Genomic DNA, 27,969 nt, shown 5'->3' with positions numbered 1-27,969 from the left:
TTGTTTGCTGGACTATCAGGCTGGTACAGGGTCAAAGCATCCAACTTGAAACCCAGAGGGCACAGGTCTTTTTCAAATCTCTTATCTAGGTGGCAGAACTAGTTACATATCCTGGACACACGTCAATATGTACAGTACTGTAGTTGATAAAAATTTAAGAACGTCTCTTTTCTGATATAGAGCAACTGTGTGTAAACTATAACTTACAGGTGCATTAACACTCTGGAAGATGTGCATATCTGAGGGCCCATTTTTCCGTCTTGGATCGTCCAGTATTGTAAATAATACCAAATTGTTGTATGTTTCTCTTCTGTCATTCTTTAACACTGCTGTAGGCTCATGTACATGTGACAATGGAAATCTTTCCAGTTCATCCTGTGTGAAGACAGACAATTTATCAAAATATATCTCATACAATGTCAAGGTAATCGATAATAATTGAAGTAAATGGTCTGAGACAGAATGAAGCAGGGACTTATAAGGTCTACAGAATGAAGCAGGGACTTATATGGTCTGAACCAGAACGAAGGAGGGACTTGTATGGTCTGAACCAGAATGAAGCAGGGACTTGTATGGTCTGAACCAGAATGAAGGAGGGACATATATGGTCTGAACCAGAATGAAGGAGGGACTTGTATGGTCTGAACCAGAACGAAGCAGGGACTTGTATGGTCTGAACCAGAATGAAGGAGGGACATATATGGTCAGAACAAGAATGAAGACTTGTATGGTCTGAACCAGAATGAAGCGGGGACTTGTATGGTTTGAACCAGAATGAAGCAGGGACTTGTATGGTCTGAACCAGAATGAAGGAGGGACATATATGGTCAGAACGAGAAGGAAGACTTGTATGGTCTGAACCAGAATGATGCAGAGAATTGTATGGTCTGAACCAAAATGAAGCAAGGACTTGTATGGTCTGAACCAGAATGAAGGACGGACTAATATGGTCAGAACAAGAATGAAGTAGGGACTTACAGGGACTTGTATGGTCTGAACCAGAGTGGAGGAGGTACTTGTATGGCCTGAACCAGAATGCTGTCACTGATCTCTAGGACACAAGACATTGACAGAAATATGTTATGATGTCATCCCTAGGAGTGAATATTGACAGAAATATGTGAAGAAGTCACTCATCCCTATGAGTGAGTATTGACAGAAATATGTTAAGAAGTCACTAATCCCTAGGAGTGAACATTGACAGAAATATGTTGTCATTGATCCCTAGGAGATAAGAATATTGACACAAATATGTTAAGATGTCACTCATCCCTAGGAGTGAACGGTCATTGACAGAAATATGTAACAAGAGCTCACAGAACATGAAATGCCCCCCCCCCCCCAACTCCCTCCCCTTGATGCATTCAGTAATTGCACAAGGAACAGAAATTATTTGGTCACTGTACATAAAAGTTCTACTATTCTGGGTCAATGTGACCTTGACCTTTGACCTACTGACCTCAAAATCAATAGGGGTAATCTGCTGGTCATCATCAACCTCCCTATTAAGTTTCGTGATCCTAAGCCCAAGCATTCTCAAGTTATCGTCCGGAAACGGTTTAACTGTTCCAGGTCACTTTGACATTGACCTTAGACCTACAGAACCAAAAATCAATAGGGGTCATCTGCTGGTCATGACCAACCTCCCTATCAACTTTCATGATCTTAGACCCAAGAGTTCTTGAGCTATTATCCGGAAATCTTAAAACTGTTCCGGGTCGCTGTGACCTTGACCTTTGACCTACTGACCGCAAAATCAATTGGGGTCATCTGCTGGTCATGGCCAACCTCTCTATCAAGTTTAATAATCCTAGGCTCAAGCATTCTTGAGTTAGCATCCGAAAACTGTTTAACTGTTCTGGAACGCTGTGACCTTGACCTTTGACCAACTGACTTCAAAATCAATAGGGCTCATCTGCTGGTCATGAACAACCTCCATATCAACTTTCATGATCCTAGACTCAAGCATTCTTGAGTTATCATCTGGAAGCCATCTACATACGGACAGACCGACCCACCAACCGACCGATCGAAATCTGCAAAACAATATACCCCTCCTTCTTCGAAGGGGGGCATAATTACGTCACTGATCCCTAGGAGACAATAAGGTATGGATACAAAATTTGGAAATGTCGAAATAACATCTGCTGGGAAATGTTACTGAAATCTGTTTTATTATGAGGGACCAAACTGCACACTTATCTAGGTATTATTATCATCAACATAACCTACTCCATTTCCTTTGTCGATTACAATAATATTTCTTCGTTCCACAATGAGCATACATCGCATTGTCCAGATTCCAGTGGAACTTTCCATCTGTTTAAGTTTTGTGAGGCCATCTTCTGGGTGTGTCGTACCTGGAAAAAGGTCAATGTCTCCTGTGTAAAAGGCTAAGTAACTAAAAATTTCTCTCTGTTGTAGTCACCCACTAAAGGTAAAATACATCAATGTTAAAGGTCAGTTACTTAAATTCTGGATTTATCATACTTGCAAAAGACCAGGATCACTAAACAAGAGGACCATGATGGTCCTGAATCGCTCACCTCTTCCCACATGACCCAGTTTTGAGTATGACTTCGTTTTTTCTATTATTTGACATAGTGACCTAGTTTTTGAGCTCATGTGACCCAGTTTTGAACTTGACCTAGATATTATCAAGATAAAAATTCTGACCAATTTTCATGAAGATCCACTGAAAAATATGGTCTCTAGAGAGGTCACAAGGTTTTTCTATTATTTGACCTATTGACCTAGTTTTCGAAGGTACATGACCCTGTTTTGAACTTTATCTAGATATCATCAAGGTGAACATTCTCACTAATTTTCATGAAGATCTCATGAAAAATACGGCCTCTAGGGAGGTCACAAGGTTTTTCTATTTTTATACCTACTGGCCTAGTTTTTGACCGCACGTGACCCAGTTTCGAAACTGACCTAGATATCATCAAGGTGAACATTCAGATCAATTTTCATGAAGATCCATTGAAAAATATGGCCTCTAGAGAAGTCAAAAGATTTTAATAATTTTAGACCTACTGACCTAGTTTTTGACCGCAATTGACCCAGTTTCAAACTTGACCTAGATATCATCAAGATGAACATTCAGACCAACTTTCATACAGATCCCATGAAAAGTCTGGCCTCTAGAGAGGTCACAAGGTTTTTTTATTATTTGACCTACTGACCTAGTTTTTTAAGGCACGTGACCCAGTTTCAAATTTGACCTAGATATCATCAAGGTGAACATTCTGACCAATTTTTATGGAGATCCATTCACAAGCATGGCCTCTAGAGAGGTCACAAGGTTTTTCTATTTTTAGACCTACTGACCTAGTTTTTGACCGCACATGACCCTGTTTCGAACTTGACCTAGATATCATCAAGATGAACATTCAGACCAATTTTCATACAGATCCCATGAAAAATATGGCCTTTAGAGAGGTCACAAGGTTTTTCTATTATTTGACCTACTGACCTAGTTTTTGAAGGCACGTGGCCCACTTTCAAACTTGACCTAGATATCATCAAGATGAACATTCAGACCAACTTTCATACAGATCCCATAAAAAATATAGCCTCTAGAGAGGTCACAAGGTTTTTCTATTATTTGACCTACTGACCTAGTTTCTGATGGCATGTGACCCACTTTCAAATTTGACCTAGATATCATCAAGGTGAACATTCTGACCAATTTTCATGAAGATCTCATGAAATATATGGCCTCTAGAGAGGTCACAAGGTTTTTCGATTTTTAGACCTACTGACCTAGTTTTTGACCACACGTGACCCAGTTTCGAACTTGACCTAGATATCACCAAGACGAACATTCAGACCAACTTTCATACAGATCCCATGAAAAATATGGCCTTTAGAGAGGTCACAAGGTTTTTCTATTTTTAGACCTACTGACCTAGTTTTTGACGGCACGTGACCCAGTTTCAAACTTGACCTAGATATCATCAAGATGAACATTCTGACCAACTTTCATAAAGATCCCATGAAAAATGTGACCTCTAGAGCGGTCACAAGCAAAAGTTTACGGACGCACGCACGGACGACGGACACCGCGCGATCACAAAAGCTCACCTTGTCACTTTGTGACAGGTGACCTAAAAATATAAAAGTAACTTATAATACACGGTCAGTTACATAATGGTCAAGATTACATCCAATCATTCAGTTGTGATGTGGACTTAATATTAAATTAGCAAAATGACAACATTAAAACATTTATTACATGTTTTACTATAAAGTTAAAAGCACCACAAACTTATTTCAAAAGAAGCTTAAACGGCAGTCATTTTATCTATTGTGTCTCTTTGGATATCACTATATCCCACTTTGCAAGGAATATTTTGGGCATGCTCTTCAAGTCACATAATTTTGCAAAACATGTTTTCTACCAGAACAGAAAATTACAAACTGTCCAGATAAGTAACATTGTCATCAACTTTTTGCAGTAGAAAACTGAGACTTTAAAATGTCAGTTATGACACTATAAAAAATTTTGCTGTAAGGTGATTTTAATGGTGGAATTTTACCTGATTTACTTGTGTATGTTGCAAGATGGTCCACCTCAAAGGTTGGCTCATTTCCATCCCTCATTCCCATTTCAAAACTGTTCTGTTCTGTAAGTATATAAATACTGCTTAATCAAACATTCACCCATTTAAAATACATTACAATTCACTCAGACCTCAGTTCTTGCATGGATGAAGACATTCACTGTAAACTGAACTTTTGTACAGAAATGGCGTGGGAAACTTACTTTACAGAATAATTCACAAGAAATCTTTTTCCAGTTAAAGCGCATAAATTACAACCGGGTATTACATACAAGTTGAAAATATTACCAGTACTAATGTGTTGAAATCTTTATCCAGTAAATAAGCTGTTGATAAATAATGTATTCCAATAAATTGATAAAAAAAATGTGCTAAATTACAAATTAAAACAATAATTTTATGCTATCTATCACTATACCATGAGTCAACAACAATCGTACCAACCCGGTTGTTTTTAGAAAATATGCTCTATGTTCTTAATCTGGATATTTAAAGGGTACAAGATTGTCTTACCTATATCATCTACTCCATTATGTCTTCTGTATCCATGATCTCTGTAACAAGAGAAAATACACAGTTATATATCTATTTCATCCTTTTATTGTCAGTATTTCATACCAGCTTTTGATATGAATTCAAAGTAACCAGATATGCTGTAACTGTTACTGTTATTTCACCTGGTATGTTATCCTGTTTTATAGCAACCATTTTAGTAGTTTTTCACCCAGGTGACATTAAAACAGCAGAAAACTGTTCTAGCTCCTTCTTTAGTTAACATGAGTTAGGACAGTTTCCTGTTCAACCCTCGAATTGTGTAGCAGAGAAAAAGCCACAAATATGTATAATTTTCTACCTTTTACAAATAATTTCTCTTACATTTTTGCCCTTTATACATATGTGTAACTCTACTAAAACACAGCCCTCTTGCATTATGACATTGTGTTATATATTTAAAACTTTACTACCACAAAGCAATATGTTCCGCCATATGGGAGAAACTACAAAACATGACTGTGTGTGTCATGTCTGTGGAAAAGTAAAAAGTATTTTACATAGCAAGCATCTTGTTCATTTGATATATTGTTAATGTTAAGGATTCCATCATAAAACAAGAATACATACTAGGAAGTAGGCATAATATATATTCTATAACAAAAACAAGATCTACAGATATATTTACATTAAGTTTACTTAGGCAATGTCTGATGGAAGGACACAAATAGCTGCAATTTACATATTCTTATGCCAAACACCTAAAACTGATCATTTATCACAAAGAACTGCTACAAATGTCAACTGTCAATATATGTTTTGAATTTATCTACAATGACTTGCAAATAATCCTTTAATTGCATTTGATTCAATGTTTCTACCTTCATGTAATAACAGGTTTTACAATAGCAGTCAAAACAGTCTCAAACAAGAGTTCACTTTTGACTTCAAAAATACTCTACTTACTGAGCAGACTAGTAAACAATTTTCTCAATTTTTTTGCCATAACTCAAGAGTGAATGAGACTACCTGATTGCTTGTGATTATATTGATCATGTATAAGAAATTATGCCCCAAGTCTTTCCTAACATATTACGCCCATAAACATTGTGACCAAGTTTGGTGAAAAACTTAAACATAAGATAAGAACTGCTTAAGTTACAGCACAGACACTATATATTTTAATATATATTAATATATTTTCATAATTTTCAACAATTCAAGGGCCATAACTCCAGAGAGGGCTTCAGCAGGTTATTGAACTTGGCTGAGACATTATGCTCATAAATTATTGTGAAAAAGTTTGATAATACTGGATAAGAACTGCTTAAGTCAAAGAGAAGAAAATTCTGTCAATGTTGACTGCCAGCTTACTGCCACAAGTGTTCCCATTATGTCCTGTTTCAAAGGCGTATATAAAACAGGTTTGAACTAGAGACTGTGTATCCACAGGACCTGGTGCCCCCACTACCTGCTACTGTGTATCCATAGGAACTGATGCCCCCACTACCTGCTACAGTGTAGTCACATATTACTTGTTGACAATGCAAGACAAAACAGAGGTATATTTTCATATTACCTTGGGTATGTGGGGAGGATGGCTGGGTCAACAGGTGTGTGTGGAGTTAGGGAGGTGTGGATACAACAAAATATTATGAAGACAAACATGAAGAATGAAATAGTAAAAATGAATTTTCTTTTAGTGCACTGGGAGTGTTATCCAATTTCTGTAGTGAAATTAAGTTTAGCTATCTAACATTTAAACAAACTGAAATGTTCTTAATGGGACAAAAACATTTTTATTTATGATAATTTCAAAGCTTTATTTAGTTGTAGATAAAATTTCAAGCAATTTATAACATGTTTGCATCGAGTTTTTTCATCATTTGTTTAATAATTCAGTAATTACTGTCTAGAAAAAGAGCAGTCCGTCTAGTTAACTTAGTTGGTAGAGTGGACTTAAAATTTTAGAAGGGCCATTAGTTACCCCCTGGTTTTAAACACAAAAGTGGTTAATTCTGTACCAGTATTGATTAAAGTACTGCAAGAAAATGACAACTTGCTGCATAATTTAGTGGGGGAGGACCTATTATTGCAGACATACTATGTTCTCTCAACATAGGCTTCAATCTTAGCCTATTAAGCTAACCCTTCAGTTCAAACTCCAGTCTTCTTAACCACAAACAAAGCTAACTGCTCAGCTCAATTTTTCAATTCAGTCTTCTATTCTACATATTAATCAGACAGCCCAAACTCTCAATGTATATACTCCTATTCTACCTATTAAGCTAACCCTTAAGCTCAAACTCAAAACAGCAAAATTATGTTCTACTCACCTACTAAAATAACCCCTCAGTTCATACTCAAAACAGATAGTCTTTTACTGTACTTAAGATTATACTAACTTCTCAACTCAAACTCACAGCAGATAGTCTTCTACTCTACCTACTAAGCTAATCCTTGCCTCGAACGCTCAATAGATAGTCTACCACTCTACCAATTATGCTAACCATCAGCTCAACCTCTTCATACATAGTCTTCTACCTTTCTTATAAGCTAACCTGAGGCATCTAAACTCTCAATACATAGTTGTTTACTGAACATACTAACCAGGCAGCTAAACCTACTAACCTGTTAGCTCAAATTCTTGATACCTAGTCTTTCACTCTACCTACTAACCTGGCAGCTCTAGATAAGTAGTCCTCTGCTCTACCTACTAAGCTCCAAGACTGCTCAAACTCACAATAAATGGTGTTCTACTCTACTGACCATTAGTTAATCAAATGGACTGCTCTTCTTCTAGAAAGTACATAATTAATTTATTAATTGACCAAAACAGCTTGGGACTGTATTTTAAAAGATATTCAATTTCCAGATCTACACACCTAACACGTTATGTACAAAGGGGATGTGCAATGGTTTGTTGGTTTCTACATTTTTTCAGAATCAAGCCCTATAGTGATCCATATTTGTAGTAAGTTTCATGAAGATCTATCAATGGGTTACATGGTTTTGTCGAAATTTATGAATTTTAAAATAATTAAAGGGCAATAACTCTGCAGTTACTGAAGAGCTCCTCATGAAAGATGTACAAGCACCACTGCTGTATAGTAATCTATATCTGTATTAAATTTCATGAAGATCCATCAATGGATTACTTTGTTAGATGTGGGAATTTATGGACTGAAAAATAATAAAAGGGCATTTACTCTGAAGTTGATAAAGTGATCCTGACAAAATTGTGCATGCATCACCATCCTACAGTGATTTACATTTGTGTAAAGTTTCATGAAAATCCATCCATAGGTTACCTTATACAGTCAAAAATCCCTATTTTTACTAAATCAAGGGGAAAGACTCTGCTTTTACTGGGTCAATGGGGATAACACTACAAGTGAGCAAAGCTAGGTCATGAGCTAATTAATCATTATGTGAGGTCTGGTGATCCTAGCTTCAATACTTCTTGAATTATAAACAATTTTAATTTCAGACGGACACACGTGCACACAAACAGCCAGAAGGATAACAGCAAATCCCTGGGATAACAAATCTGATATTTTGCCTGCAAAGCACAAACTGGTCAATTTAATTTATGAAATATTTATTGAAACAAAATCTAGGTCAGTCGTACAATACTCTTTTAATAGTAGTCAATCTTAATGCCCCATAATCCCTCCAATTGTCGTTGGATTTAAAACACATTACCTTGCAAAAGTTACCATTTATTGGATAATATTACTATTAAACATAATACAACTTTTCTTTGCAGTGCCTAAGTTAAATCTTCATCCATTAAATTTATGAAAATATCTTTCTAAACACCTGTAGTAGAAACTCTGTATAAATTCCTACCTGTCAATAAATATCAAAATTTAAAACATTTCTTCCATCCTCAGTAGCAAAAATATCATTAACCTTAGTTTAATGTGAACTAATGTATTAAAACAAAACAGAAAATCCTACAAAACTATAATAATATTGATACAAAAACATTACCATAACACGATCTCCATCTTTCCCTATGTCTCGCATATAAAGCTCTTCCATTAATATGTCTTGACCTTTTTTTGCACACATGAATTGTTTACTATAATTCAGTATCAGCGGTTTTGTATACAATCCAACAATACAGGCGGTAAATGTTGTTGTTGTTGTTGATGAATATAAAAATACTATTTTAAACTATATCATATCTGATGTAACGTATTTCCTACATTTAAACATTTTCATATTAGACCTTTAATGGACATTTCTCAACAGGATTTCTATGATGTATACCTACTCTTACCATGTGTTCAATCATCAATTACAAACTAAATTTTGACTTAACTTAAAAATTTCCCCAAGTCCCAATTTCTTTTTCATTTGGTAATTTCATTTATTTTGTTGTTCACTGTGTATTCCCCCCGCCCCCGAGATCCAGAGGTTAAGGTATTGTTTAGTCTAGGTTCAGGAAGTTGTGACAAATGTTGACTATGGTAGCAGGATATAACAGGCAAATTTGTTTCACCCAACTGGGGTTACACAGGTCATGTGAACAGCAAAAATAAAACAAAGCTGTCGGAGGACAGCAACGCTCGACTATTCAACAGCTTTCAATTGTTATAATACTAAATGTTGAAAAAGGGCTATTTTGTTTAAAATGCCCAAATTTAAGTTATTGAAACCTCTGTACTGATGTCATATCATGACAGTGAACAAGTGTGTTGAGTTACACATACTTTCCAATTTTGTGGATACTGGAGATACCAGCTTACATACAAAAACTTAACAAAAACTGCTAAGTGAAAGGGGCATAATTTTGTAAAAATGCCAAGTTAGAGTTATGGTGACTCACAGTGCATGTAGATCATGACAGTGACAAGTGTGTGAAGTTTCAATCCATTACCAATTAGTGGATATGGATATCAATTACATACAAAATTTAACCAAAAACTGCTAGTCGAAAAGGGCTTAATTTGAAAAAAAGAGAGTAGGTTAGGACTTGCTTAGTGCATGACAGATCATGATAGTGAACAAGTATGTGAAGTTTCAGTCCATTCCATTTGTAAGTACTGGATACCAGCTTACATACAAACTTAGCCAAAAATTCTAAGTCGAAAAAGGCATTAATTTTGTAAAAAAGCAAAATAGAGTTATGGACCTGTGCAATGTGATCGTTCACAACAAGGAATAAAGTTTGTAATTTCAATCCATTCATCAAGTGTTACTGAGTTTAAACAGTTACATACAAAACTTAACCAAAATTTCTAAGTCGAAAAAGGGGCACATAATTTTGTAAAAAGCAAATAGAGTTATGGAACCGTGCAATGTAAACATTTGTTCAAAGGATATAAACTGTGTGAATTAGTTTCAACTTCCCACAATTGTTACTGAGATACCACTTACATACAAAACTTAACCAAAATCGGACGCGGACGTGGACGCGGACGCCGACGCGGACGCCGACGCATGGGCGAGTGCAATAGCTCACTATTCTATGAATAGTCGAGCTAACAAATGTTCAGATGTATGCAGGCCACCTGAGCTGCAAATATATAGTAACAAATTTCTAATTTGTTATAATTTTCTAATGTGACCTGTTCCAAATATGTCAGCGTACTTGTTCTTGTGGTATGTTTCTACCTTTACAGGTATTAGCCACAAATTTTCAAATGTTTATCCAAACTAATACAGCAAAAATATATGATTTACTGATTTGTATATCTCACATGACCAGCGCACAAGCTGTGTATGCTAGATAGACCTAGGCAGTACTGGGAGGTTAAACAAATGCCTAGCTGGTTGCTAGCGGTAGAACGGCGTATGCTGAAAATGTGATACAAACTGGCCTATAGCTTTACCAGCACATTTTTAAAATTCTACTTGTTTACCTGTCACAGGGTCTTTTGAATTTAGTTTGTTGGGTTTAACATTACACAATTATAGGTCATATGGCGACTTTCCAACTTTGATGGTAAGACCCCAGGTACCCCTCCGTGCATTATTTCATCACCGGCAGGCACCTAGATAGATGGCTTCCTCACATAAAGAATTCAACGCCCCAAATGAGGCTCGAACCGACATGAGTGAACAGAGTCTTTTGATAGTATAATGGTGTAGGTGGATAGGTTTTGAACCATTTTAAGCCCGATACTCAATATTGCACTCCATTAACTTCAAAGACATCATAAAATGCAATGGAGTTAAACATATAACATGTTATTTTAGAGTTCAATAAACTTCATAATTTTCTGCTTGTTTGATAGTTCTTCAGGGTGAGTTTTCACGCAGACAAAAATAAAAGTTTTGTTTAACATTCATTCTGTTTGACTGGTATTAAAAATTACATGAAAGTAAAGGGTGGTCCAAAATGTGGGGTTTGAACCTACAAACTTAAGGGCTACCACATTTATCTTGTCCAAGTATTTTAATCAAGCTGCTCTAAATACATGTATTTACACATTTAAAACCTCAGATTTACACACATTCCGAACATGTTTAACAAAAGCATATGAAAACCCTTGTACAAATGTTCTAAACTTTGACATCTCAAACTTTAATTAAAATAAAGAATGAAATCCTAAAATTACCAGTACCCAAACAAGTATGAAATATCAACCTATCATAATAATCTAATAACTTAAATTTTCAAAAGAAACTATTTTCTTTCTAGGAAATTAGCATAATAAATATATCAAGACATAGCTTATAAGTTATAGGCTGTGAAATACGTTTTTACTTCAATGAACAGGAAGATCATTTTAAGAATGTTTCTACCTTTATTGTGGTATTTCATATAAACTTTTTTCAAGCTGTGTCACAACTGTAAATAAATTATTCCATAAATTGCAAAAATCTTGCTAAGGAGGTGATAAAAATGCACAAATATTGAGTCACAAAATGTACAAACTAGAGTTATGCATCAAAAATAACCAAAAATTTTAAGTAAAAAGGGGACATAATTTATGAAAAATTGGTGCCAGAGCTGTGGACCTTGTGTCATATGATGTGGGTGATGATTTGGAAATACTATTTTAAGTTTGAATAAAAGCCATTTGGTAATTAATGAGGTAGAGTGAAAGTGCATCAAAACTCTAAGTAAAAAGGGGGCATAATTTAGGAAATACTGGTGTGATTGTTATGCCCCTTGTGTCATATGATGTGGGTTTTGTTGAGGAATAACTATTTCAAGTTTGAAACAAATCCATCAAGTAATTACAGAGATGAACAGAAAGTTATTAAATTTTAACCAAGTTGCAGATGTGGAAGGTCGAGTAGGACAGCTCTCAATACTATGTATAGTTGAGCTAAAAATGCACAAATATTGCCTTTTGTGCTGAAGTAGCCTGGGAAGTTGTTGATAATTTACACTCTGTCCAGTAATTACATACATGATATCTTTGTACTTGTTACACACCTTTTAATTGGCTCTAATTAGTTGACGTTGGTTTAATTGAGTTTCAGATATTAATAATAATGACTAGGTATAGGACACTATGGGTCATTTCTGTTACAATTCTATTTTAGTGGCAGATTTTTGATCTCCAAAGTAATCATTGTTAACAGTGAAATTGTTGACGACACACGATGATGGACACAGAGAGTTCACAAAAGCTCACCTTAAACACTTTTATGCTAAGGTGAGCTAAAAAAAAAAAAAAGTTAAAAATTGTTAGACTGGTTATTCAGGCTAGTTCGGGAGTTACACAATGCACAATCATTGCCTTTCCCTTTGGAGTTTCAAAGCGCACAAAATTGCCTTTTGTAACACACACACTGCCTTTTGTTCTAGAGTTACTAAATGCAAACGCATTGCCCTTCTTTACACTGCTTTCAATATGCGTCTTCAGGCGGAATGTTCTTGACATGAGAACATGTTCGTGGCGTTTTGGTGCCTGTTCTGTTAGAAAAAAATCACGCTCGAACGCCAAGAACATGATCACTGTGACCTTGACCTTTGACCTACTGACCTGAAAATCAATAGGGGTCAACTGCTGGTCATGACCAACCTCTCTATCAACTTTCACGATCCTAGGCCCAAGCATTCTTGAGTTATCATCTGGAAACCGTTTAACTGTTCCGGGTCACTGTGACCTTGAACTTTGACTACTGACCTGAAAATCAATAGGGGTCAACTGCTGGTCATGACCAACCTCTCTATCAACTTTCACGATCCTAGGCCCAAGCATTCTTGAGTTATCATCTGGAAACCGTTTAACTGTTCCGGGTCACTGTGACCTTGAACTTTGACATACTGACCTCAAAATCAACAGGGGTCAACTGCTGGTCATGACCAACCTCCCTATCAACTTTCATGATCCTAGGCCAAAGCGTTCTTGAGTTATCATCCGGAAACCGTTTAACTGTTCAGGGTAACTGTGACCTTGACCTTTGACATACAGATCTCAAAATCAATAGGGGTTATCTGCAGGTGATGACCAACCTTCCTCAACTCATGATCCTAGGCCCAAGCTTTCTTGAGTTATCATCCGGAAACGGATTGGTCTACCTACAGATCGACCGACATCTGCAAAACAATATACCCCTCCTTCTTCGAACGGGGGCATAAATACTTTGCCTAAGGAATGACATGGAAAAAAGATGTTGAATTATATCAGAAAATGCTGTCAAAGACTTGCATATACATGAATTACATATTTAGCTGACTGAAATTCAGGTTTATAACATTATTATTTAACTACCCCTCACCCTCAGCCCCACCCCCTCTTGCACAACATAAAAGGTATTTTTGTTCTTTTAATAAACCTTTAATTCTACACATAATTATGTTCTATGTAACACTCCTATATTTTTTTTCAATATTTCAAATATTACTGACACTAATGTCTATTTTACTATATTAGCTTTAAAAATGATTCAATAGGCAAGTCCCAAATATTGTCATGAACATCTGATTCATACAAATTTATACTAATTTAAAAATACTATAAACTAGGACGAAAAACATGACTCTAGCAGTGGCATTTAATATAATAACACTACCCATATACTACACTACTGGTATTCTACCTTATTAAATTACATGTTGACATTGGTGAATTTCACCAATATAATTCAATATTGCTCGTAGAACACGAAATGCCCCCCTTGATGCATTCAGTAATTGCACAAGGAACAGAAATTATTTGGTCACTGTGCACAAAAGTTCTACTGTTCTTAGTCAAAGTGACCTTGACCTTTCACCTATTGACCTCAAAATCAATAGAGGTCATTTGCTGGTCATGATAAACCTCCCTATTAAGTTTTGTTATCCTAGGCCCAAGCATTCTCAAGTTACTGTCCGGACACATTTTAACTGTTCCGGGTCACTGTGACCTTGACCTTTGACCTACTGACCTCAAAATCAATAGGGGTCATCTGCTGTCATGATCAGCCTCCCTATTAAATTTTGTGATCCTAGGCCCAAGCGTTCCGGAAATGGTTTTATTGTTCTGGGTCACTGTTTCCTTGACCTTTGGCCTACTGATCTCAAAATCAATAGGGGTCATCTGCTGGTCAGGAAGAACCATCCTATCAATTTTCCTGATCCTAGGCCCAAGCGTTCTTGAGTTATCATCAGGAAACCATTAAACTGTCCCTGGTCACTGTGTCCATGACCTTTGACCTACTGATCTCAGAATCAATAGGGGTCATCTGCTGATCATGATCAACCTCCCTATCAATTTTCATGATCCTAGGCCCAAGGGTTCTGGAGTTACCATCCGGAAACCATTTAACTGTTCTGTGTCACTGTGACCTTGACCTTTGAACTACACATCGGATCTCAAAATCAATAAGGGTCATCTACTGGTCATGATCAACCACCCTATCAACGTTCATGATCCTAGGCCCAAGCGTTCTTGAGTTATCATCCGGAAACCGTTTTAACTGTTCTGGGTCACTGTGGCCTTGACCTTTCACCTACTGATCTCAAAATCAATAGGGGTCATCTGCTGGTTATGACCAACCACCATATCAACTTTCATGGTCCTAGGTCCAAGTGTTCTTGAGTTATCATCCGGAAACGAATTGGTCTACATACCGACTGACCGACATCTGCAAAACAATATACCGTATTTTGGTGTGTATAGGTCGCACTTTTTCTACCCATTTTGCTGCCTGAAAAAGTTCCTGCGACCTATACGACAGAACATTGCCAGCAGTTTTTTTTATGGGCCAATTTTCTGACCGTACCTCTCGCAAAATTACGTGCATCTGTTACGAACGAACAAAATGGATAAAAAATATCAATATCGGTGGCTTTTCAGCCAATAGCGGTTACTTTCAATAAAATATATCGTAAATAACCCATACAGACTATTAAAATTGTGAATGACTTTAATTCAAAGATGTTTTTGCAGTCTGAATTACGTTTGTTTCTACTTTCGTTTTACTGGACGCCATTGACATGCATGTACTCCAGGTTGGATAAAATCCGGACAGATCCGTCCTCCATTCCAAACATTGTTTATACTAATTCTTAGCGTATTAAAAAATTTGAAAGATAATTTTTTACTTTTGATTTTTAAATAAATCTTTGATGTAGTCTGTTACCAATACTACTGTTGGTACGAAACATTTGGGAACGAAAATAACACTGTCCGATTTCCACCAATCAGGTTCTGATAATAATTCAGTCCGCGGCATCAATATGGCCGCCACCATAACTTTTTTGCCGGTAAATATTAAATATTGCTGGGGAAAAAATCCGAAATTTAACTGCGACTAATACGCTGGAAGTTAAATTTTCCGACCATTTCCAGAGCAAAAATTAGATGCGGACTATACATTACCGCGACCTATACACACCAAAATACGGTACTCCTCCTCCTTTAAAGGTGGATAATCAGATTTTGGCCATGTAACGGATTTGTTCGAAACTTTAGCATCTGATCATTTACACTCATTTATGTTCACTTAACACTTAATACAAATTAGATTTTCACTGGAGGTATTTTTAAAATTTCATTTTCCTATCCTGGTTGCCCAATCAAGATAGAGTTATTTTATCATAAGTATAAATTTGATAAACATACTTTGCCTAAGGAAATGTATAAATATTAGACATATTGTAATATATTTGTAAAATATTTGCATTAAAAATTATGTATTTAGATGGAATTCATTAGAAACGCAAGTATGAAAAATTATTATTACCTCCCTTTGCCTATCTTGGTTGCGCAACCAAGATAGATTGGAAATAAATGAATTCAGAAGCTACACACAGCTTTTATGCATTTTGGTTCAGATTGTTCAATAGTTGATATGTCTATCAAATGCAAATGTAAAACTAGACATTGTATCGAAATAAAAAGAAATACCCAGCTTTTTATATACTTTCATATTAAAGGGGAGTAATTACAAAATTTTATAAAATAATAAAATATACATTTCAAATAGGAATCTAACTCTATGTAATCGGTCTTTTTGATCCTTAAATAATTCTCTACCAGAATATACAAAAAGGTAAAAATGTCATTAAATGTTGTTTAAATGTGATTGACCACCTTTAATAAGTGTGGTCCTGAGTTACAAAATTGATACTACTTGCTAGAACAAGTTGTTGTTGTTTCTGTGTCTTGGGTACCTTGTAATGATTATGAAGCAATGACCACACCCTTTCTAAACTAAATTTACATTAAAGTACTCATTCATTAATCAATGGGATAGAATTTAACTAGAAATGCAGTGAGTTTACAGGTATTGGCCTGACACTGGGGGGTTTGCATGTTTGGGCCTTCCTGGGGTCCAAACCTCATACTAAACCAGTACTGATTATTCCAAGAAATAGACTTCAGTTCCAAGTATTGTTCACAGACAAGCTAAAATATAGTAAATATAAATCATACCCTGTGATATCTGCCTTTAGTATAATCTCCTGATTTCTCCCTTTTTGAATGTTGTAATCTATTTTCATAGGCATTGTCACTTATGAATATATATTTTTGTATCCTGTATCATGTATACGTAAACCAGCTCACGTTTTTCTTTCAGTAGGAAGGGTGTAACAAATCCCACAATCAATCATAATCCACCTTTTCATGACATCATTTCAACTATAGATTTAACACTAATTTACCAAAGAAAAACACTTCTATTTTTTACAGAACCACAAAAGGTAACAATGAAAACTATGACGATGGTTTGGATGAAAAGAATGTAGGATGATGATCTTTCTGCTGTAGAACTTCTCCATGCACATAATCCAAATAGCTGAGATAATTTTGATTCAAACAACATTCACTTTCCAACCCACCAGAGCGAGACTTATTTACAGCCTAGAATTTTAAATATTGGATGCAATTACAAAATATATATTTACAATACACTTCTCTCCAAATGAACAAGACTGGTTATACAATTATGTTCTACTCTTGGGTTTTATGTCTTTTGGGGTGGAGGAAGACTTCTCCTCTGAGCGGTGTTCGAAGGACACTGCCTACCTCCAATGAATTATTAGCTGAATCACCATCACATGCCCCACAGCAGCAAGAGAAAATTGATCTGAGGTCCCAACAAAACACATTTTATCTGTTTAATATATGAGGTATCCAGGCAAGCAGAACTTATTTGTGGTATCAAAATTAAGTACCATATAAAACCACTTTTTAAACAAGAGCTGTCTGATGACAGCGCGCTCGACTATTCGAAGAATTGATTGAAGAATGGGGTCAAAATATTTCCACGGATATTCAGACAAAAGAAATAAATAGATTAGACAAACAATGTTCCTGTATTACTATGATTTTGATAAGTCTTGCACTAAATGGCAATATATGAGGCAATTTCAAAGTCCAAAAAGGGCCATAATTCAGTCAAAATAGTTATGTACTCTTGCCTACAGATGGAAATCATAATGATAAACAAGTGTTCAAAGCTTAAAAGCCATATGTCAAATAGTTTTGACAAAACATGGACTTGTATGAAAACAGAACCAATTTCAAAGTCCAAAAAGGGCCATAATTCAGCCAAAATAGATGACAGAGTTATTTTCTCTTTCCTACAGATAGAGACTATTATACTAAACAAGTGATAAAAGTTTCAAAGCCATATGTCAAACACTTTACAAAAAATATAAACTGGTACGAAAAACTAAACCAAGATTTCTGAGTCAAAAGGGGCCACAATTCAGCCAAAATCCTTGATGGAGTTATGTACTCTTGCCTATAACTGGACATGGTGATGGTAAACAGGTGTTGCAAGTTTCAAAGCTTTATCTCAAAAGACTTGGTCAAAATATGAACTGGTACGAAATATTAACCAAGATTTCTAAGTCGAAAGGGGCCATAATTCAGCCAAAAATCCCTGATGGAGTTATGTACTCTTGCCTGTAACTGGCCATGGTGATGGTAAACAAGTGTTGAAAGTGTCAAAGCTTTATCTTAAAAGACTTTGTCAAAATATGAACTGGTACAAAAAACTTAACCATGATTTCTAAATCAAAAGGGGCCATAATTCAGCCAAATCCTTGATGGAGTTATGTGCTCTTGCCTATAACTGGCTATGATGATGGTTAACAAGTGTTGAAAGTTTCAAAGCTTTATCTTAAAAGACTTTGTCAAAATATGAACTGGTACGAAAAACTTAACCATGATTTCTAAGTCAAAAGGGGCCATAATTCAGCCAAAATCCTTGATGGAGTTATGTGCTCTTGCTTATAACTGGCCATGATGATGGTAAACAAGTGTTGAAAGTTTCAAAGCTTTATCTCAAAAGACTTTGTCAAAATGTGGACTGGTACAAAAAACTTAACCAAGGTGTGACGCCGACGCCGTGGTGAGTAGGATAGCTCTACTTATTCTTCGAATAGTCGAGCTAAAAAATGAAAATAGGTAAACAAGAGGGCCAAGATGGCCCTAGGTCGCTTACCTGAGTAACACACCATAACAATGTAAACATGTTTTACCTAGTGATTTCATGGAGACAAATATTCTGACCAATTTTCATCAAGATTGGACCAAGTGTCCTTATTTTTAACCCCACATGAACCAGATTCGAACTTATCCAAGATTTCATGAAAACAAACATTCCGACAAAGTTTTGGGAAGATTGGAGCAAAAAAGTGGCCTCTAGAGTCTATACAAGCTTTTCCTTTGATCTGACCTATTGATTAAGTGTCTGACCCCACATGACCCAGATTTGAAATCATCCAAGACTTTATGACAACAAACATCCTGACCTAAGTTTTATGAAGATAGAATCAAAACTTTGCCCTATAGAGTGTAAACAAGCTTATTCTTTGATTTCAAATCAAAGCAAATGAAACCTCTATATGGCTGAAAGGGCCAATATAGAAATTTTTTCCCCTTTTAGGGGCAGTAACTCTAGAACCCATGATGGAATCCAGCAGGTTTTCAAAAAGAACCGAGATATTATTGTGACAAGTTGTAAGTGTAGTTAAAATCCAATGTAAAATGTCACTTCTATCGTATTCACAAATTCTGGTTCTTTCTGGGGTCAATCAGGGGCTGTAACTCTGGAACCTATGATTGGATCTGCCAGATTCATCATGGAATCCAAGATCTATTGTTGTTAAAGATATTTTGTATCAAATCAAACCATAAATGAAGTCTCTATATGGCTGCAAAAGCCAAAACAGCAATTTTTGGCCCTTTAAGGGGCCATAACACTAGAACTCATGATGTGATCTGGCAAGTTTTTGAAAGGAACCGAGATATTATGCCATACAAGTTGTGTGCAAGTTTTGTTAAAATTGATTGCAAAATGTAGTCTCTAATGTGTTCACAAGAACTTGTGGACAGACGAAAGGGGATCACAAAAGCTCACCCTGTCACTATGTGACAGGTGAGCTAAAAAGGCAAGTAGAAGAAAGTGTTATAACAGGTTAAAATCAGAAAATTGTGACTGTGCATTTGCAAACCTGGAAAGAGTGACCCATAAAATAATATAGACTTACAATCTTCTGGTGACAAAAATGTGCAAAAAAATCACTCCATACTGAATCATTGTCAAAGCCATTATCTAAGAGTATTAGCAAACATATAGATACAACCCTTCAACCAGTTGTCACACATTTCTATATACATTGTACATGTACTAATTCTAATGCAACCAGTAAAATGTTTTAATAAAAAACAGATATATTCAAATCTTGACAAGGCAGTCTGAAAGACAGCTATATCCCCCGCCGCTGTTGTGGCTCAAACCTTTGACCTTGAGTTGTGATCTTGACCTTGAGCCATCATGGCTGACTCATAGGTTCTGCATATCATCTTGATGAGGTGATCATTTGATCCAAGTTTCATGATTATCCTTCAAGGGGTTTAGGAGATACAGAGCGGGCACGAAATGGAAGGCTCAAACCTTTGACCTTGAACTGTGACCTTGACCTTGAGCCGACATGGCTGACTCATAGATTCTGCACATCATCTTGATGAGGTGATCATTTGACCCAAGTTTCATGATTATCCTTCAAGGGGTTTAGGAGATACAGAGCGGACACAAAACAGAAGGCTCAAACCTTTGACCTTGAGTTGTGACCTTGACTTTGAGCCGACATGGCTGACTCATGGGTTCTGCACAACATCTTGATGAGGTGATCATTTGAATTAAGTTTCATGATTATCCTTCAAGGGGTTTAGGCGATACAGAGCGAACACGAAACGGAAGGCTCAAACCTTTGACCTTGAGCTATGACCTTAACCTTGAGCTGACATGGCTGACTCATAGATTCTGCACATCATCTTGATGAGGTGATCATTTCACCCAAATTTCATGATTATCCTTCAAGGGGTTTAGGAGATACACAGCGGACAGGAAATGGAAGGCTCAAACTTTTTACCTTGAGTTGTGACCTTGAACTTGAGCCCACGTGGCTGACTCAGTTTTGAAATTTGTCTTGATGAGGTGATTATTTGACCCAAGTTTCATGATTATCCTTCAAGGGGTTTAGGAGATACACAGCGGACAGGAAATGGAAAGCTCAAGCATTTGACCTTGAGTTGTGACCTTGACCTTGAGTCGACATGGCTGACTCATGGGTGCTGCACATGGTCTTGATGAGGTGATCATTTGATCCAAGTTTCATGATTATCCTTCAAGGGGTTTAGGAGATACAGAGCGGACACAAAATGGGAGGCTCAAACCTTTGACCTTGACTTGTGACCTTGAGCCGACATGGCTGACTCATGAGTTCTGCACATTGTCTTGATGAGGTGATCATTTGACCCAAGTTTCAAGAAAATCCTTCAAGGGGTTTAGGAGATACAGAGCAGACACAAAATGTTACTGAAGGACGGAAGACGGAAGGACGGATGGAGACCATTCCTATAACCCCCCACCACTTGTGGCGGGGGATTAAAAATTAAATACTGTCTGGTTACCAAGTAACAACATACTACTGAATGTAAAAAGTAAAAACAAATTTGTGTAATATTATGATAACTATTGTTTTGAAACATTTTATGTCCCTCCCCAAAGACTTAACCAAAACAATGCTTTAATAAAATTTGAATTTTGGTTGCATTAAAACCTGTTTCTCTTTTGAACAAAACTGATTAAAAGAATCTGAGCTGTAGAAGTTACACTTTTACACCTAGTTAATAACAGGTGAACCCTAGCCAGAATAAAAAACAGACTACAAAATCACACAGTTTTAAGTATCTCACCCGTAAGACCTGGCTGAGGGGAGAATTTCAGAACGTGCCGAACGTGCATAATAGCCAGATCGACTTGTTGGAAAGTCTCCAGCATAACTTCGTCCTGGTGGCGGATAATTACTGCAAACAGTTGCAAAGATTTAAACATGAAGTTTTAAAGTGTACAATACTCAAACACTGGTATAACAACTTCCACACAAGATTTTCTATATGACAGATCATCCATCTTTAATCTTCCTGTAATTTTACTCTTTAAATTACTAGTAGCTGTGTTTCAAAGGCATGAAAAATAGCAAGAGGACAGCACACTTGACTATTCGAAAATTGTTTGCCAACAGAAAAATGAAAAAGACAAATCATGAATGCAATAGAAAACTAGAGCTGCTTTTGAGAAAAGCGCATGTCTCCCACAACTGCCTAATCATCTGAATAGTAAAACAAGAGCACCGCCTTGCGGGTGCTGACGCTCATCTGATTTTTTTTGTATAATAGAAATATTGTCCTACCCATGATTTTCTAAGTCTAAAAAGGGCCATCATTCTTGCAAAAAGCAGGATAGAGTTATGTTTCTTGATGTACAGTGTCCACTTATGATGGTGAAAAACTCTTGCAAGTTTTAAAGCAATAGCTTTGATAGTTTAAGAGAAAAGTTGACTTAAACATAATACTCAACCAAGAAAATGATTTTCTAAGTCCAAAAGGGGCAATAATTATTGCAAAAAGCAGGATGGAGTTATGTTGCTTGCTGTACAGGGTTAGCTTATGATGGTGAACAAGTGTTGCAAGTTTCAAAGCAATAGCTTTGATAGTTTAAGAGAAAAAGTTGACCTAAACATAAAACTTAACCAAGAAATCTGATATTTTCTAAGTCCAAAAGGGGCCATAAATCTTGCAAAAAGCAGGATGGAGTTATGTTTCTTGCTGTACAGGGTCAGCTTATGATGGTGAACAAGTGTTGCAAGTTTTAAAGCAATAGCTTTGATAGTTTAGGATAAAAGTTGACCTAAACATAAAACTTAACCAAGAAAACTGATTTTCTAAGTCCAAAAGGGGCAATAATTCTTGCAAAAAGCAAGATGGAGTTATGTTTCTTGATGTACAGGGTCTGCTTATGATGGTGAACAAGTATTCCAAGTTTCAAAGCAATAGCTTTGATAGTTTAGGAGAAAAGTTGACCTAAACATAAAACTTAACCAAGAAATTTGATATTTTCTAAGTACAAAAGGGGCCATAAATCTTGCAAAAAGCAAGATGGAGTTATGTTTCTTCCTATACAGGGTCAGCTTATGATGGTGAACAAGTATTCCAAGTTTCAAAGCAATAGCTTTGATAGTTTAGGAGAAAAGCTGACCTAAACATAAAACTTAACCAGGCAACGCCGACGCCGACAACCGCTCAAGTGATGACAATAACTCATCATTTTTTTTCAAAAAATCAGATGAGCTAAAAAGTACACTTCAGGAGTAAGTTTTGGTTCAGTAATTCAAAGGGTCACTCTGTTCAGTATGTTTTGGTTTAGTGACTCAAAGTGGTTTGGATGAGTGGTTCAGATCAGTAATTCAAGGGCCATAATTCCGAAGTGCCTGGGCTGATTTGGCTAGTTATCAAACTTGGCCGAGGACTTATTCGACAAACACATTTTGTTCACGTTTGGCGAAGATCGGATGAGAACTGTTTGACTTAGAGCGCGGACAAGATTTGTGACAGACAGACGAACGGACACACAGACAGGAGTAAATTAATATGTCTCCCACCACATGCTACACAAGCTGCAGCTCTTATAGTTTTCGAGAAAAGGTGACCTAAACTAAAAATTTAACCAAGAAATTCAAATTCAAAGTACAAAAAGGGCCATAATTCTGACAAAATGCATATCATAGTAATGGTTCTTGGCCTACATAGTCCCCTAATGATGATAAACAAGTGTGCAAAGTTCAAAGCTGTAGCTCTTATAGTTTTTGAGAAAAGGTAGACCTAATCGAAAAATTTAACCAATGCCGACGATCATTAGTGACAACAATACCTTGTAGTTTTTTTTCAAAAATTCAGACTAGCTAAAAATTGTTTCAATATATAGTTTCTTCTTTTGAATCCATTTTAAAGACTGTTGTACACAACTATAACAATTTTCATTACTTCTTATTAGATCAGTTACCATTACCAAACTAATACAGAATAACTCTTTTTAAATGCCAAAAACTGAACAAGTTCTTTTCAGTGAGTGACAATCATTTTTCATTCATCGTTATGATAAATATATATATAAAGTCCTCCTTTTCCATGTAACTAATAATACTTCATAAAACATACACAATGTACACTGTAATTATTCATTGTATCAAGACACCTGTTTTAAAGTCCTCAAAGATAACTGTAAAAACTAAATTTAACATAATCATTTCATAGTCGAAACATTTGAGAATATTCAAAATATGCAAAATATTTTTATTGCGCCGATTCTGACTGGACTTTTAAGGACATTCACCGACCTATCATTGTTATTGTATATGTCAAATCATTTATCATAACAACGTTGCCGAGGGCGATGTTACATTATTATTGTATATTTAACCGGTTCATGATTTCAGTCTATGCTACAGTTTCGTTTTGAATGAATCTAATACCCTAACTACAGCTTGCTTATCGGATGATACACTTCAATTATTTTCATAAGTTTTATTTCTCAGCTTAATTTCATTTTTTCACATTTGATCAGTTACAAGACACCCTCTAAATATTTCTAGGTCTAACAGATGATACAAGTTTTTGATCATGCTTTCGATCTATGCTGTATCTCCTGTCTATACTGTATATCTCCTGTCTATACTGTATATATCTCCTGTCTATACTGTATACATATCTCCTGTCTATACTGTATACACTAGTATATTTCAAGAGACTGACATGCAAGGGCTCAATCTGGAATAGTCCACCAATAATTTCATTGATATACACACAAGACCAGGTTTGAAACAAACCCTTTATCATAACGATGATTTATCTTAAAACTACTTAGCTGAAGAAAATCTTAAAAATAACGAATACAAGCCATCTACCGGTAGTCACCTTACCAGTATCTTCTTGTTTCATATGACTTCAAAAAAAATATATGAAGGGAGACAACTTACCTCATGCCATCTCTTTCACGTCTGTATGGATCATAACCACTGAAATATAAAATGAACGCCTACCATCTTTACAATAATTAATGCATTATGGTTAAAACATTCCTATAGAGGGTGTGGTTCTACCCAGGTGCCCAAATTGTGTATGAGATAATGTCCACTGGTACATCTAAGGTTTCCATCCACAATTAAAGCTATAAAGTTGACTAAATCCTCAACAAAACTTTTGTAAAGAAGAAGTGTGTCTATTTTTTTCTGGTTTTCATGAAACACTGTACCTGTCCTCATCCGTGGCAAAATTGCAGTTTAGCATTGTGTGAAATATGAAGTAATTCCTATTTATTAGTTTGATATTACTGCAGAATCTTTGAACAGGAAGGAATGCCTTGAACCATGATAGGCATTCGTGCAACTGTTCATAAAACTGAAAGAATTTTTCAAAGTAGGAACAATATAGAACAAGAGCACCGCAATGCGGAGCAATATACACTCAAAGGTATGACTTTGACCCATAAGTGTGACCTTGACCAAGAAGCGAGCCATCCAAAACATGCGCTCTGCATGCCGTTCCGATGTGGTGAACATTTGTATCAAGTTTCTTCAAAATCCTTCTTGGGGTTTAAGAGTTACAGAGCTGACACGAAATTGCTGAAAGACAGACAGACGGACAGATGGACCCCGGCCTCATAACATAATACGTCCCTTCAGGCAGATAAAAAGATGTAGGTTGAAATTTAAGCAAATGGCAAACTTTACAGGAAGACATTTCAGTGTATTTATATAATCATTTACAAACTGCTGAATTATTTACCTAGCAAATAACTTCTGAAACAGATTAGTTTCTATTGTTTCATGAGTTTATGAAGTAAAACATGGATTTTTTTCAATTTAGTTGGTAAAAGTACAGATATTATCTACAGAAATAAGGAAAAACAGTTCAAATACATATTTATTAATAACAAGAGCTCCATAAAGCGGGACAATTTATGTCAACGTACTAGATCAGAGGTGGAAGTACTAAGGCGCAATAATTTTGTGCATGTGTGTCACGGTTGTGGAGAGGTGAAGTAATGAGGGTTGCTGCACTCCTCAAATCACCTCATCACCACCCACCTGGATTCAAAGTTCAATATTAAATTCATTCTCTTGAATATTTTTAAAGTTTTATCTTGAATAGTTTTAAAGTTGTGCTCTGGACAGAAAATACAAAGGACTGATTTGAACTTGATTTGTGAACTTGACCTTTGACCTACAGACCAGGTTCATAAGCTATGCCATCTCATGGCTATCTACCTATATCAGTATATGGTAAGCTTGAAGTCAATACCTTTACCTTTGACCAACCAACATGGTTCATGTGCTCTGCACAATGCCACATCACCACCTACCTGTATGCCAAGTTCAAAGTCAATATCTTGAAAAGTTATGAAGTTACGCTTCAGACACATATGAGGGTAAAATTTGACTTGGCTCATGTGCTGTACACATCTTGTCATCACAGTCTACCAATATGCCAAGTTTAAAGTCAATACCTTGAATTATGCTCCGGACATGAATATGATGGATGAACAGATGGACAGACACACGCCATCATGATACATCCATTTTTCAAATGGAGGTATAATAAATGATATCTGCTGTTTGGTTACATGTTGCCATTTTGATAAAATATTTAAATGTTTGTAACTTTTGCATTTTCAAGCCAATTTAAAATTCTCTCACTTTCTTAAATTATATAAAAAGACCTGGCTGAAAAATTAACATTAGAACAAGCTGGCTTTGCCTTCTAGTAAAATTAATCATGAAACTAGTTTTAAAACTAAGTATAAGTGAAATGACTGAGTATTCCCATTCTATCCGGAAATATTGATCCCTACTGCAGGGTGAAGAGTGTGCAGCTGGTGGATCCAATAAAAATTCTCTATTGCGTCTTATGTTTGTGCTTTGTTCTGTGTTCGGATCTGAACATACGATTTCAATGATTTGATATTGTACATGTTCAACGTTGTGGTTTACCGTGTTAAAATGTTTGGTGACTGGTGTGTCTTTGTTCAGACGAATGTCTCTTAGATGCTCTTTAATTCTAATTTAGAATTCGCGTTTAGTTCACCGACATATTGTTTGTTGCAGTGTGTGCATGCGAGTAGGTATACAACGTTTTTTGTAATACAATGTCCTCGGAGTTTGCACATGTATGTTAGTTTAGTAAATGTACTCTTATATCTTTTTGATTTTAACATATCTGTGCAAAATCGGCAGTTAAGGGTTGGACAGTCTTCTACAAAGTTTAAATGCGTACGTCTTGTGGTGGATGGCAATCTGTTTGTGAATGTTGCACATACTAGATTGTGGTTGATTCGGCGGCCTATGCGGTGTGCAAATACAGGTTTGTCACTGAAGATGTTAGGGAGTGTCTGGCTCAGGATTGGCCAGGAGTGTAGAATCGTTTGTTTTATAAAGCTATTGTCTTTGTCAAAATCTAGCACTACGGGGATTTTCTGTACTCTTTGTCTGGTGTTTTTAGGTTGTAGTAGGTCTTTTCTGCTCTTGGGGAGTACTTTGTTCAAGCAGTCATTTAGTAGCTGTTGTGGGTATCCCCGTTTTGCAAAGAAAGCTATAATGTTTTTGGTGTGTTTCTGAAAATCTGCGTTAAGCGTGCATATTCTTTTGATACAGCATTTCGCTGTAGGGGCTGGAATTTTTAATGCAGACTGGGTGATTTGAGCTGTATTCTAAATAACAGTGTTTGTCAGTTGGTTTACAGTAGAGGTCAAATATAATCTTGCCGTCTGTGCTGCGTTTTGTTATGGTATCTAGGAAAGTAATACTTTTATCCGAAAATTCCATTGTGAATTTGATTGTTTTGTGAAACTTGTTGCAGTGCTCGAAGAATCGATGTAGTTCGACTTCTGTTCCTTTCAGTATCATATAGATATCGCCTATAAATCTAAGGAAGGTATGTGGTTTGTATGGTGCTGCACACAGCATTTTTGTTCCTAATTCACCCATGAAAAGATTTGCAAGTGATGGTGCAACTTTTGTGCCCATCGCTGTTTCCCCGACTTGGAGGAAATGTTCGTCATTGAACGTGAAGTTGTTGCAGTGTAGTACTAGTTTCAATAAAGCTATTATACTTTGGTTGGATAGGCTGTAAGCGGATTTATGTTTTAACAAGGTTCTTGC

The 27,969-nt window shown here is 36.2% G+C and overlaps 1 protein-coding gene across 8 annotated transcripts in view; it reads right to left on the bottom strand.

Annotated features, from left to right (window-relative positions):
• LOC123536297 (epidermal growth factor receptor kinase substrate 8-like) overlaps nt 1-27,969 on the bottom strand; it is a 111,625-nt gene that overhangs the window by 66,646 nt on the left and 17,010 nt on the right. For 5 of the 8 annotated variants that reach the window (XM_053528506.1, XM_053528508.1, XM_045319354.2 and 2 more), the window contains exons 3-8: nt 24,790-24,828; nt 21,671-21,781; nt 5,082-5,122; nt 4,545-4,631; nt 2,233-2,360; nt 208-375 (exon numbers count right to left, since the gene is read on the bottom strand). In XM_053528506.1, the coding sequence (XP_053384481.1) occupies nt 208-375; nt 2,233-2,360; nt 4,545-4,631; nt 5,082-5,122; nt 21,671-21,781; nt 24,790-24,828 (574 nt within the window). Of the gene's footprint in view, nt 1-207; nt 376-2,232; nt 2,361-4,544; nt 4,632-5,081; nt 5,123-9,056; nt 9,166-16,891; nt 17,249-21,670; nt 21,782-24,789; nt 24,829-27,969 lie in introns of those variants that run through there. The other 3 variants (XM_053528510.1, XM_053528511.1, XM_053528512.1) reach the window with 3 other exon arrangements.

The sequence above is a fragment of the Mercenaria mercenaria genome, chromosome 17 (genome assembly GCF_021730395.1).
Source record: "Mercenaria mercenaria strain notata chromosome 17, MADL_Memer_1, whole genome shotgun sequence".
NCBI classification, from domain to species: Eukaryota; Metazoa; Mollusca; class Bivalvia; order Venerida; family Veneridae; genus Mercenaria; species Mercenaria mercenaria.
The sequence above is the reverse complement of the archived record's forward strand: the minus strand, read 5'-3'. Positions and strand labels throughout refer to the sequence as shown.